Genomic DNA, 27274 nt, shown 5'->3' on the forward strand with positions numbered 1-27274 from the left:
GAGTTGGGGAAGAAGTAAAGATAGAGAACATGTGCCAATCTCGTCTTCTTTTAGAATTGGTTGAAAATTTAAGATGAATTATTGATAAAGTTAACGAAATGTTATTAATACCGTATTCCACGCAGTACATGAAATTCAAGATTTATTGACCGTACAGAAACAATCAAATTTAAGCAAATGAAGTTTACGACTTCTTAAAAGTGAGAACAGAATATTCAAATTGTTACTGGTATTTAATTGTTTGGGCTATTCAATGTATGTTGTAGTGTTGTACGTAAATATATTTTCCATTGTACACGTAGTTTGAATTATGTGGAGTCAATGTCGTTTGTTAGTTTGCGGTATTCGATCACAGAGATAATAAGCTGCTTTAAAGGTATAGTCTACACCATATAAATATGTTTTTGATGCACAGTACTTTGGTTTGTTTGTTGTTATATATGTGAAAATGAATGTTGCTGGATAATTCGAATTTTGGATAATTCGAAGTTTATTCGTGTCCCCTTGGACTTCGAATTAAAAAGAGTCCACTATATATTATAATGGGTTACAACTTGTTGAAAAACAGGTCAAATAATGAAGAATGCATTTTGTACTTGTGCAACATAATTTGCAGATGAAAAATGGAAAATAATCAATTTGTAAAAGTGTGTATTAGTCGGCAATACTTGTCGAATTAGGAACTCGAAATTGTCGAAAATTTTTAATTAGACATTTCTAATTAGTCTGTCTTTTTCTTATTAGGATCATCCAAGTGGGACTTACAATATTGTAATATTAGTACTAACTTTAAATTACTCCACAGGATAACTCCTGAATTTTTGATTTTTTTTAAAAATAGATAACTAGAACGATTATCTCGGCCGAGATCTTTAAATAAAATCGATCCGTTAACATCTTCGCGAGTAACGGCGACTTTAACGGTGGTTATCCATATTCCATTTTTACTATGCACACAAAGATGTGTAATTCTTGAATGCTAGAAGATACAATCACGTCGTTAAATGGCAGTATCCCTCAGCGATTGACACAAAACTCCTATAAATAGAAGGAAATGTAAATTTTGCGTGATCCTCTTTACAGTTTTTAGCACAGTTGTTTTTGAAAGTTATATTATTTTTGAGTTTTACATCTCATGGTTCTGTCCTTTAGGCTAAACAAAACAGTATTAAGAAATGAATGTCGATAATGAAGGAAGTGATGGAATACAATACATAATGCCCACTCCCTGAGAAAGATTTGAACCCGTGACAGACTGATTTTCCTCTTGCAAGTCTAATGATGTAGGTCGTTCGACCATGCTGCTCGAAATTCTATCAACAAACTTAAAAAGTTCGTTACAGAATTCTCTATATCTGTCTGTGTGTGTCTATTATTTGAGAATTTTTCAATTTTGAGCCCTCCATTCGATAGAGTATCAAGAACTATCTGAAAGAAGTGATGGGATTTTTCGCGATACTCTTACCGTTCCCCCGTGTCGCCACGTTTGGCCTAATTCTCGTTTCGCCTAACCAATTACCTGACACTTTTATGACAGATAAATGATAAGATTTGTGTCCGCCATTTTAGGCGAAAAAAGGATCCTCGTTTGGCCTAATCCTCGTTACGCCTAAAATGGCGGACAATAAGAAAAAATCGTGAAAATTCAACTAGAGGGAAATTCTATAAGAGAAAATTCCCTAGTATATAAAGAATTAAGAAATGCAGAATATATAGATTAATATTATATTAACTATTTTCGAGGAGTTAGGATTACCAAAATTCCTTTATGTATTTACTAGGACCATGGATATATACGAATATATGAGTAGGTGAATAGCAAAACCCATTAAATTCACATTTTAAAATTTGTGACAAATCGAGAAAAACTGTTTAAACATGTCATAATTGTAAAATAACATTAGAAACTAGAGAACATTAAAAAATTAAGAATGATTTGAGGGTTGGTCTGTCGAAAGCTGTATAATCACACTAGTCTGTGAATTGCGTTATTGAAGAAAATAGTTTGGATTTAACAGGTTTTGCGTATGCAAATGGAAATAACAGTTTTTGCATCTGGACGAGTGGCCATTTTTGTTGAGGCTCAAGTTACAAAACCTATCAAAAAGAAAGGGAGTCAGAGTCAGAAATCAGTATTATGCCTACTAAAATATTGGGGGGAGAATGTATTATCAACTATACATTGCACAAGATTGGCACAAATGAATATGGATACATAAATTTTGTTCTAAATTGAAAACAATGGATCCAAATATGCAAAAAAGTGAATTATGTAACCTCCTCTCCATCATCATCTACTGAATGGAAATCCATATCGTCGTCGTCCTCTGGTGCATCACCATTTTCTCGGTTTTCTATTCCTCAAAAACCTTTTTGTAAAACGTTAGCTTTGAGCTGCTTTCAATCGTCAAACCCTTCGTAACTACAAGCGGAGTTAATTATACGTATCCGTATACATTTCTAAACTGAATGACTATATTTTGGAAGAGTTTGTAACCTTTTATGGACTAATATAAGGTGAATATTAATTTGCCAATTATCCCAATATATGAATTTGAAATATATCAAAACAAAATGTGCAAATGTTGAGTTTGAGCAAAACAGTGGCAGAAAGAGAATCAGAAATGGTAAATAAGTGGCAAAATTTTTTAACCAGAAGCATGCTATAATTTTGAATGATAATTAACACGAGACATTTTAAGAAAGAGGTTCTGCTGAAGCTAAAAAGACCGTTTAGAGAAGAACCTAATCCAACAATGTTCTGTTCAAAGTAAAGAGTTGTCCTGAAATACAAAACAAACGACTTTTAACCATAGATAGTCCACTCACCTTGTCTTCTTGGCTACATTTCGTTTCCAGTTTTTCATGTGTCTTGTACGTTTTCTAGACAATTTTGGTGTTGTCTGATAACAAAATTATGATCATCGCTGCTTAGAGTATTGTTTTCTTTAGATTTTGCGTGCATTTGTCTAGTAATTATTAAAGAAAAGCAAATAAGCACAGAAAAGTTTCACGAACAGTTAGGTTAAGACGTATAGTGTCTCCATTTTCAGTCCAGGGTGCACGGTGGCTCACTAGTAGAGCGTTTACCTCCGGTGCTTGGGGTCCCTGGTTCGATCCCAGCTCGCGCCATGTGGACTTTGTGGTGGACAAACACCGTGCTCGTGGGTTTTCTCGGGGTTCTTCCGTTTCTTCCCACTTTCTTCATTCCACCACTTCATTCATTTCTCATCATCACTGTCTCCTTTAGCCTAACCGGCATATCCGTGTGACGTAAAACTAAAGATTTCTTTTTCTTTTTTTTTAATTTTCAGTACAAAAATAAAAAATAATGAAAGCACACACTTCAAATTCTGCCAAATAAAATTGCGAATGATTTACGAAGAGTTGCAATAAATATTCAGATTACTAAACTAATCCTATACAGTACGAAACCTCAAATTGTTTGAAATATGGAATTAACCGGGTTTGATTCTGCTTTTCTCATTAGGTTATTTGCAGGTATGGGATTTAACAGTTTATGAAACTGAATATGGAAGAGGGATTTAACTGGTTTTGCATCTGTTGCCATGATGGATTTAACAAGTTTTGGTAATTGGCACATATTTCAATCTCAATTTTCAACTAGTTAAAATGGCTTTTTTCTACTGAATACTATTTGGAAATAATAGCTTTCCAACTAAGGTTTCCAGAGCAACCACTATCTTTTTTTTTTTTTTTTAAGTGAATTTAACGGGTTTTGCCATTGGCCTACTCATATATCGTATATATATCGACACGTTCTCTAACGATCCAAACCATTTATGGTATGGATTCCAAATCTTAAGAATAGATTTCATCTCAGCTTGAGTCTTCTATTAAAGTAAAAACTAGTAAAACTTCCGGTTTCTATATTGATTCCTAAATATTAAAAATCGTAAGAGATAATGAGAAATCGTTTTTGATGAGAATTCAGCTTCCGGTAAACAGGTTGCATGTCTCACATTATCACTCTATAGCTGTCGGAAGTTATAGATATATTTCCGGTTTCAATATTGAATCTGCATAATTTGAAAATCTACAGTAATTTAACAATGTAAAAAGAAACTCACATGTAAGAGAACAAGGTATAAATGTTTTCATAACTTTGCTTACTGCACCGAACACCAGTAAACCTTAACCAAGACGGACACCCAACTGAATAAGGGGTTCAGCCGGATAGTTAGTAGACAACGTTCGCTTCATCGTATGGACTTCAGAAGCCGATAACCCACCAGGTTACTACTTGTGATATGTCACTTCTATTGTAGGATCAGCAAAACCTACAATAAAATAACTTTTGCACCTACATAAGAAGAAACACACAAACTATATTTCTTTTAACGTACCGATTAGCAGTACCATTTGACAATATCAGATATTTGGAAACAAACTGCAAACTAAAAGTTTCTTTTGAACAGCACTTACCTTTAAACAAAATTAATAACAGGTGTAACTTTTTGTGTTTCTCTCATCTCAAATGTAGTCACTATACGTACACCCTGTGGGGCATTAATATTCTCAAAATGGAACGGAAAGGTAACTGTACAATTGTCGAAACATTTTTCCGAAAGCAAATAGTCCTATTACAAATTAGTTATGGGAAAACTAATTTGTATTTTCTCAGTTCTTCACATAGTAGGGAATTTTTTTTCGAAAAATTTCCCTCCAGTTTTATATCCACGATTATTTTATAGTCCACCATTTTAGGCAAAACGAGGATTAGGCCAAACGAGTATCCTTATTTCGCCTAAAATGGCGGACATAAAGCTTATCTTTTATCTGTCATAAAAGTGACAGGAAATTGGTTAGGCGAAACGAGGATTAGGCCAAACGATGCAAGATCGCACCCCAGATATTGGTAAAGAAAATGTTCCGATTTCGGGAGATTTAAGGAGCCATATTTCAGGAACCGTAAGTCATAGGAGATCATATTGATGTTAATCAATACCTAAGAGGATGGTGAACATTTTGGTACCAAATAGTAACAGTTTCCCAGATATTGGAAAAAAGCAGTTCGGATTACGGGAGATTTAACGAGTCATATCTCGGGAACCGTAAGTCATAGAGAGATTATATTTTAAGAATTTTTCAATTTTGAGCCCTTCATTTTGAGCGTGTGTCTTCGTAAAACAACGTATCGTACAATGTTTTAACAGAACTCTTAAACAAAACATGTGAAAAAAATAGTACTCAAGAAAATTATAAATGAATAGATGTATTACAAGAATTGTTTAATGAGTATAATAATAAAGTACATAGAACAATTGGTATAAAGCCTATAGAAGTTAATACGAAAAAATACTTCTCTTTAGGTTCGTTTTGGCAATGCTCTCAGAGCATTCTCATCTTTTTTTCTTATTTTTGTTGAAGTTTGTGACCTTCTCAGTACCGACGCAATATGAGACGGGAACCTACAGTCTAAATTTGAATACGAATTGTCGTAACGCGTTCAAAGAATTCCCATCGCGGATCAAACCCGGAACCGCTACGCCAAAGGTGCACACCCTAGTCACTAGACCAGCTGGAAGGGCTTTTCTTCCTTTTAGTAGGTTACTAGCATTTCGTTAGGTTGAAATAATTAATTTAAATGCACGTATTTGTATGTTGTATGGCTGAATTTGGATCTATGCTGTATCGTAAGTATGAATGTTCATCTTACTGACCCCGAAAATTATGGATTCAACACTGATATTGCTCATTTTCGATCATTTAAATGTATGTCACCCCTCCTCATCCCCCAAGTGTCGAGGCTCAAAATGGATTTAAACAGCATCAGAAATGTCACTGTTTATCTCGGCGACCGCAAGAAGTATAGATTCAACACTATTATCGGTCATTTTTGACCATTTATATGTATATATATATTTCCCTCCCCCATGGCATCGGAAGTGTCATCGTTAACCTCAGCGACCCCCACAAATAGCACTAATAGTGGATTCGGCACTAATATCGGTCATTTTTGATCATTTTAAAATTTCTCTCCCCCTCCCCTACGTTACAACTTCAAAGTGAATAGCCTAAAGTAATCCCTGCCCCTAAACTCATGTATGTTGAAAATTTGATTGAGATCGGTCGGGTGGTTCAAGAGTGATGAAGTCACAAAGGCTGTCATTTTTATTTTATTTTATTTTTTTTTTTACATATATCTCCCCCCTCCCCTACGTTGGCTCGTCAAAGTGAAAAGCTAGAAAACACCCAATGCCCGACACTCATATATATGTTGAAAATTAGATCGAAATTGTTTGTGTGGTTCAAAAGGTTCGGTTTAGGTTTTATCAGCTTTTATTTATACGTCCCCCTCCCCTCTTCCTCCACTAGGATCTACCGTTAAAGTGAAATTACAAAAATGTTTCCAGATCTGAACCTCATGTATCTTGAAGAGTTGATTGAGATCGGTCAGGTAGTTCAAGAGTTATTAAGTTATAAAAATAGTCACTCTCAGTCTTATATAAATTGATTTTTATATACTCCCCCTCCTTCTCCTCCCCTACGTTGGTCTGTCAAATTTAAATCATAAAAACGATCCCACGCCTGAACCTAATCTATGTTGAAAATTTGATCAAGATCGGTCGAGTGGTTCAGAAGTTATTAAGTTTTATTTATTTTTATACTCCCTCCCCCTCTTCCAACCCTTCAGTTCTAAAATCAAAGTGAATAGCCTAAAACTAGCCCAGCCTCGAATCTCAACCATGTTACAAATTTGATCGAGATCGGTCGGGCGGTTCAGGAGATTTGCAGTCACAAACAGTGATTTTCAATTTTATATACAGTATATAGATTATAGGAACCAGTGGTGTAGCGTGATCCTTTACTTAGGAGAAGCTGTTGGTTTTAATCCATTATTCTTAATCTCTAACAAATTATGTTAAATCGTTATTGCATTGTTTATAAGTAGTATGCGTATTATTCTGATGTATCACTGTTAGAAGAAGACGAACAGCAATATTATATAATTATCAGGGATACAAATAAGCAACAATATTTTACTCGCCCAAGAAAAAAGCTACTATTGTGCTGCCAAAATGTCTTGAGCCGTGGCAAAAATGCGAACTAAAGCTCACACCCCGACACCCTACGCGTTGAGCCAATAAGGGTTCAGCAGCTGCTAAGCGAAAGAGCCTGAGTGAAAGAGAATGGAATTTCTTCAGCCGATAGCAGCGCCTGAAACGGAAGACTAGGTGTCAAGTCAATGTGGTATATTTATAGCCCACATCCCACAATATAAATCATTTACTTACCTTCGGTATGATATTAAATACTCGCCCGCATCGATGAACCACTCGCCCCGATACTTAATAGTGGATATTATAATAAATAATGAAATAAAATTTTTTGAGTTTTATGTCCCACGGTTATGTCGACTAGACTAAAGGAGACGGTGATGATGAGAAATGAATGAAATGGTGGAATGAAGAAAGTGGTAGGAAACGATAGAACTCCGACGAAACCCACGCACACGGTTTTTGTCGACCACAAAGTTCACTTGGCGCGAACTGGGATCGAACCAAGGACCTCATTCACCAGAGGTGAACACTCTACCACTGAGCTACCGCGGCCCCTATAATATATAAATAAATAACTTATTCCAACAGTATAAAAATTATCAAGTGTATCTGATTGGTCACGAACGAGACATTTTTAGCGCCGTAAACATTCGTTTTTCTCGATTTTTCAAAAACTACTCATGAGAATATCTTCAAGTATCTCATTTTGTTCAACTGGACATCATCTATTTTCCATTTTTAGACAACATTACTTAAAAAAAAACAATAATAATAATTTCAGATAGTCATAATTATGAGTTGCATATCATGAACAATATTATGTACTCTTGTCAACTATTGTCAACGAAAAGCTTAACGAGGGTATATTCAGTATTTATTCAATATTAAATGTGGCTTAGTTATCATACAGCATCAACACTGAGATTTAGACACAAAAAAATCTACACTTTCTCGAAAACTACGTGTGAGGATTTGCACTCAAATATATCATTTGGTTCAGCTCAATGAGCTGTGCCAATTGATATATGCATCACTTTTGGACATTTTTTCGTTAAATGCTAATATAATATCGTAGAATTTTGATGCATAATTCTATTTACTTAGGATAAACACATTCCCTCTGCTTCCATGGACGTTTCGCCACTGATATGAAATGAAGAAAAGTGCCGAAGTTTTCATCTTGTTATTAAAGCCTATGCGTCTTATGCAGAGTCGTTCTGACGCTTGATTAGTGCCATACTAAAGAATTCGACTAACGTGTGTCTCCTGCAGTAGTCTGGTCTTTAGTATGACGCTAATCATGCGTCAAAACGACTCTGCTTAAGGCTCTCTATGGGTCTCATGCAGAGTCGTTCAGACGCGTGATTAGTGCCATACTAAAGAGTTCGACTAACATGTTTTCTGCAGTAGCCAGGCCTTTAGTATGACGCTAATCATAGGTCAAAACGACTCTGCATAAGGCGATATATGTCTACCTTCAATCATAATGTGCCTCAATTAATGTGGATATTTAGTTTAGAATAGTTTCCTTATCAGAATACGTGCAAACAACAAAACACAACAATACTTTTTATTAAGTAACAGTTTTTCTTCATCAAAATACATTGTTCTAACACATTCCCTTGACCGCAATAATAAAACTTGTTCTAACGTTGTCCATACTGGAAAAAGCGAAACAATGTCCTGGCACCTACGAAGATAATGCAATATGTTGACCTTATCTTGTTACTAAAGAATAACATAATGTTCACAGATAACAGACGAATATAACTTACTGTTAAAAATTCCCAAACAGAGCCTTGAGGATTTGTATTAGTTGTAGCAATTCCTTTTATCTGGTTTCCTTGTGGCGAGGTGTAGTAATGCCGAGGTTGGTAGTGAATCTTGGCGAGGCAATATTGACCTTTCAAGATACTTCCTGTCAGCGGAACTTCCACTCCGAGGCATTGGTCAAAGTTACCCAACTGGTATTTGGATCCTGAGAGTATGCCAACCGGAAACTTCGCTGAAGCATCAAACACTATAATTAAAAATAGAAATATGTTAGTGATATACTATTTAGAGCAACATATCTCTTAATGACCTGCTGAGAGCATTGTTTTATACGCTACTTCTGCGAAACGAATGACTGAAGCAATTTTTGACATTGTAGGGGATTTTTTTTTTAATGATTTGGAACCTAGATATAAACGATTTGAAACATTTTCACATTGGAAATAGTAATAATGGGAAATAGAAATCAATTTTCGGAAACAAGTTTGCCAGTTACAGTAAATCCTTTCCAAATAGAATTGTTTTCTTTTTTCTTTCTTTCTTTCTTTTTCTTTCTTTCTTTCTTTCTTTCTTTCTTTTTTCTTTTCTTTTTTTTTTTTTTTGAAAAAGTATGAAATTAATATTTCATTGTTTAAACCTTTGGATACCCAAGGGGGGTACGAATGTATCCCATACATATGTTTTACTATATATTTTATGTCACAGACACCCGAGGTTGACTAGCGTTCTTTACATTATGGGTCGGTCTGTAAGGAAACTTATTTCATAAATAACAATTATGTTGTAAGGTGATCTGCTTAAGTGTGTGGCTAAAACTACCCTGGGGTACATTTGTACCCCCCTTGGGTATCTATGTTACAACATTTGATTTAAGGGTAATAGTATACATGAGAACCCCCTGTCTTCCGTGCGCGAGGATACTTCATATTATATATTTATACGTTACCAAATTAAATCACTGCGTTGTCTTCATTATATGTGCTTAACATTCTATTTTTACTTTCTAGAATAAATTTTGTTGATTTCGATTCGAAAAATGTTAAATATTTTTAAATTTATATCGTGATGCAGACCAAAATCCTTGTTGCATATAATGTAATGCGCTATAGCATATAAAGTACAAGGGCAAATAGGTACGTTCTTTTTTATTTTCGTATCAGTGGATAAGTAAATGAAAGTGGGTTTGTTACCCCCTTTCTAAGTTCGTAGATACTCAATGAATAATCCCTAAAAGTATGAGCGTCCAGCTTCTTCTGGAACTCAGACGGTCTTACGTATACTATATCCGATTTAAGTATTTTATTGTTTGATTTTTGTTCATCGAAATATAGAATAAAGAACAGGTAATATTAGAGCCTATTGCATAATATATCGTTGCAATATTGCATTCATATTCCAATATTTTAATCTTTCCAGATACATAAATATTACGAAATTAATACAATTCTAAAGCGTATAAACAAATTTCCGTTTCACTAAAGTAACGTACATAAACTTAACCTAAATTCACCTACACTAACAAAACCAACACAACCTAACAAAGCGCGACCCAACATAAACTAACATACCGGTACCAATCAGTGTTGCCACAGTCCTAGCTCTGGAGGGCTGAAAAATAGTACCAAATTGAAACAAAAAGGATCGAATTCATTATTTTGTACCAGTGTAATACTTGGCTCTATAACACGAAATTAAAATAGGCAAAGTTCTAGAACACTGCCTCCCCCCACCTCTTCCAAATCAAGAAAATGCTTTTTTTAAAGTTACTTTTTAAAAACATCCAAATAAAAGAACTCCGAACAACCGCAGAAGTAGATGAAACTTTTCTTGCACGTAGGAAGTATAACAGAGGCCGCAAATTAAAAGGAAAAACAGTTATCATCTTAAGTATGTATTGTAAGGAAACCAAACGCGCCTCTATTTCAAAGTGACCAGTAAACCAAGACGGCATTATGGCTATATATATAAAAAAATAAAATAAAATAAAATAAAATAAAATAAAATAAAATAAAATAAAATAAAATAAAAAACGAGGAACAAATCCATATTTCCAAGTTCGTGTGTAAACAGTACATTAAATTAAAATATAAATTATCGCACCCTATTCTTGCTTATTTCACTACCGAAGGAGGATAATAGACTATAAGAAAAATATAAGGTAAGTAAACTGACATTTGTAAAAAATTTAAAACCGGTGCAGGGTCCTAGAACCTTCTCTGAAAGTCATCACAACATATTATTAATGATTTTAAATCACAACGGCATTTATTATATCTAACTAGTGCAGTACATATACACATAATACACATACACATGAAAATGTGGTAAGTATTTATTAAATGGTGATGAATTGGGTAGCTTTTTCACAAAAGGGGCTGAAAATACCAACGTGGTACCAACGGGCCGATGAATGGCAAAAAGGGCTGAATTTGGTACAATTGTACCAAGTGTGGCAACACTGATACCAATATTATCGATGCCACAAATGAGGATGTTTCTAATTGCAAAAATTTGTATTGAGTTACACTTGTAATACTGTTGGGAATTCGAAGTTAAAAAATATCATGGGTGTCGGAGGGTTAAATAAGTTATTTCTAGTTCTGTGGTGAAGAATATTTTAAGCCAGAAGAAAGTACATATAGAATTCTTTATATTTTTCTTCTTCTCTTGCTGCAACCCACTTTTGACAAGTTACGTTTATTTTGCTATCATTAGACCCTACTGACACATTTCTGAGTTAACTGTTCTCTGTAGTATGCTAGTTACATGACTAACGTTGTACTATCACGAACATAGGAACAGAGTTATATCAATTACAAACTCGAATACGGAGGCTTTTAAAAGTTACTATTAGGTCAAAACTATAAAACTTACGGGAAATAGAAAATTAGCAAAACAGCATAGTTTATTTGAGTAGCTGTGTCTATTCGTTCAACTATTGTATACTGGAAATGCATAATTGAGGTTCTCGAACTGACACGTTACTATTGCGCTTCTGTTTCATATCACCACAAGGGCCCACTAACATAGCAAGGGTGTTCGATAATGCTGAGGACCTATCGAATTTCGGGAGTGAAAATTTATCGAGTTGTCATTGGTTACTCGAAACCGTTCGAGTGTTTGAAACTATCGAAGTTTCGGGTATTATCGAAATTTCGAATATTATTGAGGTTTCGGGTACTATCGAAATTTCGAGTATTATTGAAGTTTCGGGTATTATCGAAATTTCGAGTATTATTGAAGCAAGCTAAACCCCTTTGCTAGCAAGGTCGGCATGAAATTTTAAGTGCCAGTGACAATGCGGAAATTAATAATATGTCAGGTATGAAGGAAAAGTGTTAATTAATGCTTGATATATTACCAATAATTTGCAAGGTTTAAATTTATCAATATCGCCCCATAGGAGAGAGAGTGGATGCTAGATGTTAACATGGCTTTTCAAAAAATTGGATTGTTCATATTCAAACTTTATAGCCGTCGAGCCGTCTATTCTGACTATTTTTTTATGTCCTTTTTAGCCCGCCCTATAAGAAAGGACGGGCTAATGTGATGACTCGGGTCGTGTATGTATGTGTCTGTGCCATGCAAAGGGTACCAGATAAAGCGATACGCTTTTGCACACACTCTAACATTGTAAGTTAGTGCCATAGACAACATAACCAGCACGGTAAAAGCAATGTTTCTCTCAGACATGTTTCTTGGGGAAAAACTGGCCCCCGGAGCTCTGAAACTGCTCCCCTTCCCCCGGAGGAGACCAAATTAATACGTCTGTAATATAATAATAGATTAGTACCGTGTGAAAATAGTATGTAGCCTACAAGTATGTGCCATAAGAAATACTAAGTGTATTAATTTTCTCGGCGATCCAATATAAAATTTCAAAATTACGGCCATCTTTTCAAAACAGCAGTGAATAGAAAATTGTTGCAAATTGTGACAATGACAGTCATGAAATATAAATCACATTTTAACACTTTGGTTTTACAAGTGTTTATGACAAAGAGAATAAGTCAAACCACTCTAAGATGAACCTATACTTGGAAGTTATTATGTAACAAATAAGAAAACAAAAAGTCTTTTATTATTACAACGCTGAAGAAGTTTCAGTTTATTCTTAACACTCTTTCCTAAAGGATTGCTTCATTTATTTTCTTTTACTATGAAGTTATGTTTTCAACAAATCATATAAAAAAGGGTATAATTTAAGAACATACATGAACGCTATTGTGATTAATGTAAATTACGTTGATATAGCGAAAGATCCAAGTAGCCCCCTAAGAAACCCAAATTACCCCGTGATTTTTACTAGTCTCGAATTTTGCCATTTCTATTTTAAATTCGTTTTCTGAATTTTCATGATTTAACAGGTTATTTATTTTTTAATATGTTGTACCATAACAATGTACACTCATGTCCAAAATTATTATCACATGTCTATGAATATGTTGTTGTAGGAATATAATTTGATAACGACTTCGCCCGGTATTTCTTATAAATGTTACTATGTGTATAAAATCGGCAAAAACATGGAAGTGGCAAATTTCATGTCAAAGGATCAGTAAATAAGAACAATAAAACGAAAATAAAACTTTCTTGTCCATTTAGCAACATTTTGTTTTACTCATTCTAATTTTCGTATTTATAATTCTTTTCCCATGAAATTTACCACAAATACACATTTTCCGATTATACACATAGTATCAGTATTAAAAGTACCCTGCAAAATCATTATCAAATTATATTATTACAAGAAGGCAGGTATAGATATGCGACAATCATTTTGGACATGGGTGTCCGTAAATTATGGCCTAATTATTTAAACTGTAAAGTACGTCATTTTTTTGGAAATTTTGAGTTTTCTCTTGGTATACTCAAATAACCCCTGTCTCCTTTAACTTAGGTATCGTTGTTTAGCGGATATTGTTTTGGGGATTGTCTCAAATAGTGTTGATAAGCTCAAAGGATCAGAGCCCTACAGTATGTCCTGTTTTATACGATGATGCATATATTGTATGTCAAAATAGAATCATAAAATATAATGCAAAGTACATTTCAAAATGTAATCTTTAACATTCCACGCTTATGCTCTTTAAGCTAAAGAAAACGAAAGATAAACTCAATGGAATAATCAGAAAAGAACTGGTGAAATAACAAATGCCGAGGAAACTCCTGGATACGATACGATATTTACCACAAGCTCACATGCCTGGGATTGAACTAAGAACTTTTTCCACCAGAGGTGAGCTTTCTGCCAATGAATAATCCTCAAATTTATTTATTTATTTATTTATTTATATACCCTTGATTTTAATTCACATGCAATTCATCAAAATGTCACGTAAAGTTGTACAAGTGAAAGATGATCAAATTACCATACCATATGAAGAACTAGGTGACCTTGCAGCTTAAAAGTCCATTACCCTTTCGTTAATTTAATGTGGAAACAATACATGTTTATCTTGCACGCTCTCTCAGAATCACAGCATGTTCATCCTTGAATTTAAGACCAGAATATTAATGATTTTTGTGGAGGAGAAAGAGTAAAGAATAACAACGGGTGTAATCTTGGAGTAAAATAGATAATATTTGGAATTCAGAAACGTTTCCTTTTCTCAGTTTCCTGATAGATATACGCTCTCTGTTATTCTATTTCAGTAAAATATTGTACAATCATTTAAAAATAAGCTTTAGCAAAGACTAAGTAAAGAGTCTCACGAAACTTTCATTTATGAATGAAGCATCTACAATGGTAGTCAGTATTCCACGTTTGGAATATGGATAGCCAACGTTAAAGTCGCCGTTACCCACTAAGATGTGAGCGGATTGACTCCATTAACGAAATGGGCCGAGATAATCGCTAGAGCTGTCTATTGCAATAAATAAATAAATAAATAGAATAAAAGATTCCCATTCGTTCGAAAAGTATTGTGCAAAGAACAGATGAACTAACAACACAATCTTATAAGTCTCACTGTGAGATAAAAAAAAAAACAGTAAATATAATTGTTTCTAGAAATACGAAAGATAAGACAGTCTGAAGTTTTAATAAGTAGTAGCATCATGTGTACAACACATCAAGGAGTGGTTTGTATGGCGTGATGATCGGAAATTGTAGATGACTCCTAGCACTTCCAGTTTTGGTAGAAAGATTAGAGTGGATATGGAATAGTATATTCTTGAGATACTTAATTGATTGCGGAAAAACAGCTTATAACTATCTATTATCGTTTTGGCCCTAGAGCAATCAATCCTAAGTGATTGAAGACAAAGTGAAAGGCGCTACCGATGAGACCTATATCAAACGAGATATCCGACTGAGTTGAACAAACTGAAATGGATGAAGTAGAAGACCTCATTTATAATTTTGGAGAAAATCGAGATTTTTTTTTAGATCTAAAAATTAATGATGTACGGTAACCACACCATAATATAAATTCTATTACTCTGGCATTCGTGTGTGTATGATATTTGGATTTAAATTTCTGTTTTACGTCCTTATATAGCCCCGAGATAATAAATCCAGGGACATTATTCTATACTAACACGGCCAGGGCTTCATCCAGAGCAGTTAGAATTAGAATTAGGATTTAGATCTAAATAAAATCTATGTCCATGTTAGCCCACCACGTTTGAGGGATGACGTCCCTCCGCGATCACACTATCCAGGGAAAGAGAAGGAAGGAGACTGCCTGGGACCTATATGTTAGGTACCACCCTGGCATTTGCCTGGTATGAATGAGAAAAAACCGGGAAAACATCATTCAGGATGGCTGGTCTGAAAAAGCTTATTGCACTTTTTCGACAGAATTTTCCCACCGGGAATCGAACCCGGGACCGCTTCCATAGAAGGCGGATCCAGTGCAGTTGGTGGATGCACAGACTATCTTGTATGATGGGGCCGCGGTGGCTCAGTGGTAGAGCGTTCACCTCTGGTGCTTGGGGTCCCGGGTTCGATCCCAGGCCCCAGCAAGTGAACTTTGTTTTGGACAAACATCGTGTGCGTGGGTTTTCTCGGGGTTCTCCCGTTTCCTCCCACTTTCTTCATTCCACCATTTCATTCATTTCTCATCATCACCGTCTCCTTTAGCCTAATCGGCATAATATTGGGACGTAAAACAAAGCTTTCATTTCATTTCATTTATCTTGTATGATTGACATTCATAGTATAGGCCATTCCCCACCAGATTATTTCGCCTCCAAGAGAGCTGGACTACAGGATGACATAACAGGCTCGAGCCAAGATATGATTGTTTTCAATAGGTGTTAGTTATTTTAGGATTCTAGTCAGGTAAGCCCACCTACACGCTGACCTTAAAGTGTCAAGCAATGTTTACATTGGAGTAGCATTACTCTTTCCATTTTTTTCTTTGTATCTCTTTGTATATACGTATTAAGAAAGAAAAGAGGAAAGGGAAACGACAAATAGAAAGAACAAAACTGCTCAAACGGACGTGGTTTGTATACAAAATAAACTTTCTCCACATTGTTCATTTGTCTCGTGTTATGTAATGAAGATATGCTCTATGCGTATATCAGAACGACACGTTTCAAGAATAAATTTAGAAGGAGAAAAATATTACAATTATTTATGCGTCACTGTCAGGAGAAGAAAAACAACAATAGGTACAATCTGCTCCTTAAGAGTTTATATATACATAATACAAACTTAATAAACTATTTTAATCAGAATAAAACTATTCGTTTTTTTTTTTTTCGAGAACTACACATAAGAATGTATTCTCAAACGTCTCATTTTGTCCCGTTCATTATGATCTAGTGATTGATACATCTTTCATTTTGGGATGGGGTCAATCCATTTGAAATCACCTAATATCAGATTAAAAAGTTACTGACCAAATTTATTATCTTTTCATTTTTGTACTCAAAGTTATACAGGGTGGCCCGAAATTAGGTATACACCCCTGCATTGATCAAGTATAACATTCTAGTTTATGGATTTATTTGCTTCGACTGTTCAGGGCTTAACTTATAAGTAAAAAAAAAAAAAAAAGTTAAGAACAAATAATAAAGAAACTAAGTCTACCTGTTTGATAGCAATAAGAAATTATATAAAATGCAATGAGTGACTGTTCGTACCTACTTTTGGGCCACCCTGTAAAGTATTTAGAGAGTTAATTCATTCAATCAAGCATTCTTTCATTTTTTTCAGATGCTGAGCTTTCTTTTGAGCGTCCATTTTGTACAGGCGAATAATCCTATTTTGCACTTACGAAAGTTTGCGATAAACGCTGTAGTTCCGTTCTTTTTGAAAATATTCATTTTAAGGGGACATGGTGTCTCAGTGGTAGAGCGCTTACCTCTGGTGCGTGGAGTTCTTGGTTCAATCCCCCGCTGAGTAAGTTTGTGGTGGACGTGCTCGTGGGTTTTCTCGGGGTACTCCCGTTTCCTCCCACTTTCTCATCCTACCAATTCTTCCATCATCATTCACTTGTCTCAATCATGAACTTCTCCGTGACTAAACGGTTAGCGTACGCGTCTTTGGTGTGAGACACCCGGGTTCGATTCCTGGCGGAAGCTCATGCGGTTCGGATTCCACGTTAATCAGTAGGTCCCCGTCTCATATAGCCTCGCTACTGGACTGGGTCGTTAAACTTAAAAACAACTCAACTCATTGTCTTAATCATTTGTCTCCCTTTGCCTAACGGGCATAATCGTGGGACATTAAGCTGAAATATTTCGTTTCATTTCAATATTGATTTTAAACAAAAAAAAAGAAAGAAAAGAAAAGAAAAAGAAAAGAAAAAAGAAAATTAATTACACAAAACATTTTAGGCCTTATGCAGAGTCGTTTTGACGTATGATTAGAGTCATACTAAGGAGTTCGACTAACATATATTTCCTGCAGTAGTCAGTCCTTTAGTATGATGCTAAGCATATGTCAAAATGACTCTGCCTAAGGTGGTTTATGTCCAGTGCACATTTAAACCTACTGCACTACAAATATCTGAAGAGACTTGTTGGAAGTTAGTTTGAAAAACGCAAATTGTTATTTCTGGAATTAATAACATTTTTTAATATTATCGTTAATTTTGTTTCTTGATAAGGGCTTAGGGGTGCACTACTTCCTTACTTCCTTAGAAAGCTTCACACTTAAAAGTCTCATCCTTTTTCTGTTATGGTGTTACAAACATTGCGATTTTTCAAAAATCGACTATGTTGAATCTAACATAATCTAAAAACGGGAGCCATTTGAAAAGCCTCAAATTTTCACGCCCCCCAAAAAAGTTATTTGCGTAGTAACAAGTACTTAAAATTTGATCACTGAAACTTGAGTAGTTTTTGAGTTGTGCTTTGTTTTTGATATGGTGAAATCACAAGAAGTGGTGCGCTTTGCAAATATGATAAAACCTATGTAGAAAATCGGTGTTTGATAATCGAAATAAAATATTATTCTACAATATCCTAGTTTTCTTAAGTTTTACAGCTGATACTTTAAGAAAAAAAAACGCAAACAATATGGTGCAAGGTGACTCAGTTGTAGATCGCTTACTTGTATTACGTGGGGTTCCTGGTTCTATTCCCGACCAAACAAGTTTGTGCTAGACAACATCGTGTCTGTGGGTTTTCTCGGGGTACTCCAGTTTCCTCCCACATTTCATTCCACCAATTCTTCCATCATCATTTACGTTCCTTAATCATCATCTCCCTTAGCGTAACAGGCATAATCGTGGAACGTTAACCTGAAAGATTTCATTTCATTTTTGAAATGCAAAAAAAAAAAAAAATGTTAATTCATTTTTTAGCTTCTTAAAAAGTGATTGCTGAAAAAAAAAGTTGACTGAATTTTGTACATAGCTTTTTTCTGTTATTGAAGCTTCGAGCTGTAGCAATTCTGAGCTTTATTGGTAACATTTACCTTACAACCTTAGTAATTGGCATCTACACTTTGTCAGATACAGATTTAAAAAGATGTTCTGGAGAAGTGTAGACGAAAAAGTATTTTAAAAGATCGTTGTTTCCCTTACTTTGTTTCTTCAGTTTTTTTCGATCCACTAGTTTATTACTCGTATAGAGAACGAAAAACCTTTGAATAATCTGGCTTGTTTACAGTGTATTAGAGAGTCTGATAACGGATGTACAGAAATCGAACTATGTAAGTAAACGTTTGTTTAATGAAACGAAAGGCATAATTACTTTCTTGTACATGTATTTTATATACTGTGTTCATATTGCTTACTTACTAAATTATATTGTACTTGACACATAATAAATACTTGTGAGTTTTACGTAGAATAGTAATTACAACGTTATTTTCATTCAATATGGCCCTTGTCTTAATAATAAACATAAAATCATGTTCATGTTCAGTTTGATTACTATCTATTTTCAAATAAGGGCAGGAGCGAACGTACCGGAGCGGCGATTATTAACTATTAGGAATAAACATTACTCACAGACTGAGATGAATCTGTATTATAACGGAATAGGCGAAAATAGCTATCTTTTAGCAGTTTTGCCTTTTAGCATTAGCAATTAAACCTGAACGACATTTCAAACTGGCCATGAACAAGTTCAATACTCCATACTTTCAGACTGTACCTTCAACCTAAAGTTTTCATCTTTAATATTCGACATCATAACTATCCCACCAATAGCTATTTTAATACCCTAGGCTATAATAAAAAATAATACGCTCTGTTTTATATTCTTGTGAAGATAAAAATGAAGAAACATTATAGGTCTAATGTACAATTGTAAACGCATAAATTGTCTCACAAAGACGGTTGAACCATTAATATAATGTCTACGAATTATGAAAGAGATGATCATAATATTTTTAACGATGGGAATTTCGAAACTTTACTGGTACTAGTAACTGTTCATAAAATAATCATATTCGAGGTAAAACAAACATGTTTAGTGTATTTAGCTTTAACTATTAAAACAGGAGTAAATAATTTAATGTTAGGTATTTGTGGGAATATCAATAAAATATGTTTGGAAGTTACTATCCTACGTACTTATTAACCCATACCGATATAAACACATTTCTTTTACATTGGCGTCTTAAACATAAATATATTATGCATCATAGACTCTTTAAAGTTCTGAGAAATGAGCGAAAATATTACTGATAAAAAGTTAATTCTCATAGTGTGCGCTACGTAACAGCTCAATTCTTGCTTTGTTCTTAAGTCAATAAACTAATTTTAAATGTTTCAATATGATAGCCTTGCTATTTAAAATTGGCTCATAATAATTTTAGAACTTCTAGTTAATTTTGGAACTTTATAATAACTAATAGTTAATTTTAAAAATACAAGAAAAAGCCAGATTAACCATTTATGGTTTTGAAAACGGTAAAAGTTTCAGGATAGAACTTGGAAAATACTTATAATTTGTACTTGTAAAAAATATATATTATTGTCTTCTGAAATGTTTGTTCTCTTATTGGTAGAACAGAAGTTTGAAACGTGGAAGCATAGACCTAATACAGGTTCTCAAAAGATAAATGTATATGCAATACAGAACGTAATCGCAAGAGTACACTATGAGTAAAAAGCAGTGAATTGCTGACAATGTGGTTAAAGTAATTTGACAATTGACACAAGCTAGCAAACTTCTACTACTCAGCTCATTTGATATTTGTGAGTCTGTGTGTTGATAAGAATCGTAAAATTTATCCGATTAAAAAAAATGTATATACACCTTCCACTAACCTTCTGAAATAAGCAAATTATTTGGAGCTGCAATCTATTAGATTGGATTGAATTTGAGTTTGCGTTCAACAACGAGGCTATATAAGGTATGGATCTACAGCTTAAGGTGGGGTCCGAACTACATATGCTCCCGCCGGAAATCGAACATGGGTATCCCACACCAAAGGCGCGTCTGCTATCCACATAACCACGAAGAAACTGAAATGGCAATCCGTGAAGAGTAACATGGTAAAAGAGAGGGATCTAATCCACCCCATGTTGAAAGTTCGAATAAGCACAAGAAAAGCATAATTTGTACTTAAGTTCATGTCTTGAAGAAAAACTCAAACTCGGGAGGTCTGCCGAGCCGAAAGAATTAAACTGCCATTCACGCTCACTTACATTCATCAAGCTCATTCCGAACTCAGTTCATTCACTCTTCCTTTGTAAGTCTATCTTGACTAGCGCTCTTCTCAACTCAAACTCAACTAGAACTTAAGATAACTTGAATTTGATTTTGAAGATTGATCCGAATTTCGCTTACTCGATCTTGTTAGTTACGAGCCCTCAATCTGATCAAGAACTAATCTCCTCAATTGTCAGTAATTCGAACTCACTTTTCACGGTGGCTCAGTGGTAGAGCGCTTACCTCTCGTGCGTGGGGTCCCTGGTTCGATCTTAGGCCAAATAAGTTTCTGGTGGACAGCATCGTGTCCGGGGTTTTCTCGGGGTACTCCCGTTTTCTTTTACATTTCATTAAACCAATTCTTCCATCATCTTACACTTGTTTTAGACTACATTCCCACGTTAAATGAATCTTGTAGCTGTCAAAAAAAAAAAAAAAAAAAAAACTTGCAACCCGAGCTTTCTATTTACTGTTTAGATTTTACAACTTCCTGAAAGCAAGAAAGGTATCTCCACTCTGCACTCTAGTGGACAAACAGTGAACCTCCTCATTAAAAACATGTATTTTGGCGCACTTACCCTCCCTGTCCAAAAGAATCCTTTGTTTCGGAAGCGGCGAAACTGGTTTTTCCTTTATGTCAGCGGGAGGGCAACAGCAGGTAGCACGCAAGACGTCCCAGAAAGTTGCACATTGTTCAACTCCTTGCAAGATGAAAAAAAAATGTTGTGTGTCCCTTTCAAGACTATGTTTACATGGTGAAATATGGTAGGGTTTCAAGATTATTTTCATGACAGCTACAAGATTCATTTAACGTGGCATTGTGGTCTAAGTCATGTCTAAGTCTCCTTTAGCCTAAAATGCATAAACAACATGGGGCTTTAAAGTGAAAGACTTTTTCATATCCGTCACTTTCTGAATAAAGGGAGGAAATTTGAGTATTATAGAAATGCCCCCTTCCTTTCCTCCTTAAGGGGGCAGACTACTAAATATTTTTGAAAAACTAATAATTTTTTCTTTTGCCCGTTTTTCATAAGTGCAAAGAGGTTATAAAATGTAACTTACCACAATAATAGATAATGTTATTCTACACGCGAAAATACGAATCGGAAGAATTTTCAGTGTTGCCATCCATAGAAATTACAGTGTGACCAGAATTTGAATTACTCAAAAATCTAGGTAAAGGCAGCGACTAGAAAAATGAACTCAACGGTAATTGATGACTTATCATGCTGTCTATGTTTCTTGTTTACTACTTTTTAAATAATGTTTTTTTTAGTTTGTAATAACTTATTTATTTTGTAATAATTTATGTAAGTTTTATAAAATAAACAGAAATATTATTTAAAAAGTAGTAAACAAGAAACATAGACAGTATGATAAGTGATCAATTACTGTTGAGTTCATTTTTCTAGTCGCTGTCTTTACCTAGATTTTTGAATAATTCAAATTCTGGTCACACTGTAATCTTTATGGATGGCAACACTGAAAATTCTTTCGATTCGTATTTTCGGGTGTAGAATAACATTATCTATTATTGTGGTAAGTTACATCTTATTACCTCTTTCCACTTACGAAAAGCGGGCAAAAGAAAAATTATTAGTTTTTCAAAAATATTTAGTAGTCTGCCGCCTTAAGAGCAGAATTTTCGAAAACACTGAAACACGTATTTCCTTATTTGGGGTGTTAGAGTTTTAGCGTCGTTTTTCAGCAGCAAGGCTATATGAGACGTGGACGTACACATTGATTTGGGATTCCAACCACACGAGGAAGGCATGATGGCTCATTAATAGAGAGCTTACTTCTGTGCGGTGGTTCCTGGTTGTTCAATCCCCGATCCAGTAAGTTTATAGTGGTCAACATCATGCCCGTAGGTTTTCTCGGGGTACTCCCATTTCCACCTACATTCTCATTCCTAAATTCTTCCATCAACATTCACTTGCCTAAATCATCCATCTCCTTTAGCTTAATGGGCATAACCGTGGGGTGTTAATCCTTTTGTGGGCAATGGGAAGAAGAGTTCCCGCCAAAGAAGCCTAAGTATGCTCTTATTTTCTTCACTGGGAAGCAATATTCCCATTCGTTATGAGTCTTTTTTTCACTATGGAAATGAGAATTGCGCTAGAAAAATTATTTATTTTCTTTGGTTGTTTTGAGTGTGTGTTGCGTAACATGGAGGAGGTATCGTCCCATCACTTGCAGAAAAAAATGGCCCACGAAAGCGTTAAACTGAAAGATTTTTCAACCAGATGAGCTCCCTCCGGGAATCGAACACGGGCGTCCGCGCCAAAGATGCGTACGTTAATCATATGGCCACGAAGGAGTTTTTTTCTTATGTTTAATGAGAGTTTAAGCATAGGGTCTATCTGAGATCCATGTCTCTAGCTTAAGGGATATGTCAGATATGCAATTTTTAGCAGAAAATTAAACCTTCTTCTTTCTCTTAAGATAAATATTTCGAAAGATCCTTTCTTATCTTGTACTTCCGTGACAAAAGCGGCATTTTCTTCTACTTCTACTTCTTTGGATAGGGTCTGAGTTTAGCTGCAAGCAGCAGCAAGGCAATATGAAATGCGGACCTACAACTTAACGTGGAATCCGAACCATATAAGCTCCCGCCAGGAATCGAATTCGAGTGTTCAACGCCAAAGGCGGGAACGCTATCCACATAGCGACGAGGATACTCTCTTCTACTTCTACTCTTATATATATATATATATATATATATATATATATATATATATATATATATATATATATATATATATATATATATATATATATATATATATATTGGTCTAGGAATTAATTCGTGCGGTTTTACAAAAGATGGCGTAACTAGCTTATTGTCCCATAGTTTCGTTGATCCAAACATGCGTTGAAAACTACTGTCATTGAGCATCTTGTTTAGTATATGTCAGTTGCTTGAAGCGGAAACAACAACATTTTTTCTTCAACTGAAAATGGCGCATTTTGTGCCTGATAAAGTGTTTTTGCGGGGAGTTATTCTTCATTCCTTTAACATGAAGAAAAGTGCTACCGCAAGTCATCATATTTTAGTGGAAGTGTTTGGTGACCATGCTCTAGCTGAGCGAACGAGTCAGAAGTGGTTTGCACGGTTTAAAGGTGGTGATTTCAGCTTGGAAGACCAAAAGCAATTTGGACAGCCAAAAGAATTTGAAGATGAAGAATTGAGAGCATTGCTTGATCAGGATTCGTGTCAAACGCAGGACGAACTTGCAGAAGCATTTGGAGTTGAGCAAACAACAGTTTCCAAACGTCTCAAAGCCATAGGAATGATTCAAAAGATGTCTTATTGGGTTTCACATGAATTGAAAAGAAAGACGTTGAAAGAAGAAAAACCGTTTGCGAATTGCTGCTCCAAAGACAGAAAAGGAAGGGATTTTTGCATCGAATTGTAACTGGTGATGAGAAGTGGATTCATTACGAGAATCCTAAACGAAAAAAGGCCTGGGTGAAGCAAGGTGAACCAGGTCCTTCACAACCGAAACGAGATATTCATTGTGCAAAGGTTATGCTGTATATATGGTGGGATTTGAAACGTGTGGTGTACTATGAACTTCTGAAACTTGGTGAAACTATTAATGGACACCGCTATCGACAACAATTAATGCGTTTGAAGCAAGCTCTGGCCTGAAAACGACCAGAATGGAATAACAGGCATAATAAACTTATTTATCAAGATGATAACGCTCGACCACATGTCGCAAAACCGGTCAAAACCTATTTGGAAAATGTCGGATGGAAAGTGTTACTCCACCCGCCATATTCACCAGACACTGCTCCGTCTGACTACTACTTGATCGATTGCATGAATAACGATTTGATTGGACAGCGGTTCACTTCTTCAGAAAATATCGAAAAATGGATCTTTGATTAGATTGCGTCAAAAGATGAGGAATTCTTTCGACACGGAATCCGTAAATTGCCTGAAAGATGGGAGAAAGTAGTGGCTAGCGATGGACAATATTTTTGTTAACGTATTCATTTACTTTGTTTTTGAAATAAAACTTCAATTTTTATTAAAAACCGCACGAATTAATTCCTAGACCAAATATATATATATATATATATATATATATATATATATATATATATATATATATATATATATATATATATATATATATATATATATATATATATAACGTACATAGATATAGATTACAGAGTCGACGTTGCATGGGTTTGAAATCCAAATTTAAGGTTGTAGCGAGACAATATTTCATCAGTAAAACAATTCCTTCCTTCCTTTCTTCCACAACGGAAAGAGAAACGCCAACAAGGCTAAATCTCCAAAATTCTGTTTTACAAAAAAACTCAAGGTAATCGCGTGAAAGAAGGATAAATATAAGCAAAACATTAGAATTATGTTTACAAAATGTTTACTTAATAATGACTTGTGATACTATTGAATAATAAAGCTCGTAGAACGGCCTTGTTTAACAGCCTAAAGCAGCCAAGATTAAAACAACGACGAACTGATAATGGCCTTGGTTTTAAGGGAAGTCAAAGAACGCGTTCTCCTTAGACACATATATGTAGGTTCAATGGCCGTGCGTCTCGAAAATGCTTCGTAATTTGGACAACACGTGTATAAAGTGAACTTTAGAGAGTAATGACAATGAAGCAGACCCAGTATTAGTATTAACACAATTAGTTGCCGCATATGTTTGCAACTTTATTATTATTATTATTATTATTATTATTATTATTATTATTATTATTATTATTATTATTATTATTATTATTATTATTATTATTATTATTATTATTATTACAGTGAAACCTCTACTAACGGACACCTCTATAAAGCGGACACCTCCCTTAACGGACATATTTTGTAATCCCCAAACACTGTAATAGGAAAAAACATATTGGCAAACCTCTCTAAAGCGGACACTCTCTAGTACGGACACGGACAGTCTTTTCTGTCTTTTATAAGTATTATTTACCTCCGTATTACGGACACTTTCTCTAGAAATAAGTTGAAAAGTGTAGTAAAAATACATTTTTAGTAATTCATACATGTGTCACCAAGGATGCATTGTGACAACATTTTGCCTCCTCAACTGTCTGCTCAGAAATCCAGGTGAAGCGTTTCTGTTTAACAACACTCTTATGTCCTTTGCTTGGATCCAACTCCCACCCAAGCTGTTTTAGACACAAAAGTGATTGACCATTGCCCGCCGTTAGAGATGACACGTTATAGCTACTGTCCCGTTGGAGTCTCTAACCAACCAGAAGACAAGTTTAGTATTTTTTGCCCTCAGGTATATATATATTGTCTCGAAAAGGACACTTCAGGACTGCAATTACCCCACAAATTATAGTGCCATACTGAAAACGAAGGAAGTACTGATAAGTGTAAAGTGCAGAGAACTATAACATGTTATTTCCATGTGTGGCCCGAACATAGAGTATTGGATGACAGGGGATAATGCATGTAATATTCGTAAATACGTGATTCATGCAAAAATATTTTTTTTCTAATTGTATATTACCTTGCTCACTAATTTACATAACAAAATACTGAAACCTCTTGAAGGCGGACACCTCTCTATAGCGGACAATTTTTGATTCCCCACGGCTGTCCGCTTTAGAGAGGTTTCACTGTATTATTATTATTATTATTATTATTATTATTATTATTATTATTATTATTATTATTATTATTATTATTATTATTATTATTATTATTTAGACCGTTTGTATAATAGATCCTGGAAAACTTCACATCATAGTTCCTTGGGCTGATCTACAAATAGTTTCTGCCTTCGATGCATATGAATCTGATCCGTTTTCGATTTCAGACAGGGATACTTTGAGTAATAATTCTCATTATCTTTAGCCTATACGGTACAATCTTTTAGCAGCATATATACAGGGTGGTCAAAAAGTAGGTATACAATACCGTACTGCTTTTTATATAATTTCTTATTGTTATCCATCAGGTAGACTTAGTTTCTTTATTTGTTCTTAATGTGTTTTTACTTACATCTTAAGCTCGGAACAGCCGAGCAAATAAACCCATAAACTATAATGAAATGAAATCTGAGTTTTACGTCCCACAGTTATGCCGGTTAGGCTAAAGGAGACGGTGATGGTGAGAGATGAGTGAAATGGTGGAATGAAGAAAATGGGAGGAAACGGGAGAACCCCGAGAAAACCCACGCACACGGTGTTTGTCCACTACAAAGTCCACTTAGCGGGCGCTGGGATCGAACCCAGGACCCCAAGCACCAGAGGTGAACGCTCTACCACTGAGCCACCGCCCCCCCATAAACTATAATTTTATACTTCATCAATGCAGGGGTGTATACCTACTTTTGGGCCACCATGGTTTTCTTATGGCAGAAACAGACATACTTTGGTTAAGTCTTTTTCTGCCC

The 27274-nt window shown here is 35.0% G+C and overlaps 1 protein-coding gene across 1 annotated transcript in view; it reads right to left on the reverse strand.

Moving 5' to 3' along the window:
* Positions 1-27274, reverse strand: part of LOC145670202 (nose resistant to fluoxetine protein 6-like) — a 143750-nt gene that overhangs the window by 76901 nt on the left and 39575 nt on the right. The window contains exon 2 of the mRNA XM_081738580.1: positions 8801-9045. Within this exon, the coding sequence (XP_081594706.1) occupies positions 8801-9045 (245 nt within the window). The remainder of the gene's footprint in view (positions 1-8800; positions 9046-27274) is intronic.

Source organism: Thermobia domestica, chromosome 14 (assembly GCF_964235325.1).
Source record: "Thermobia domestica chromosome 14, izTheDome1.hap1.1, whole genome shotgun sequence".
NCBI lineage: Eukaryota > Metazoa > Arthropoda > Insecta > Zygentoma > Lepismatidae > Thermobia > Thermobia domestica.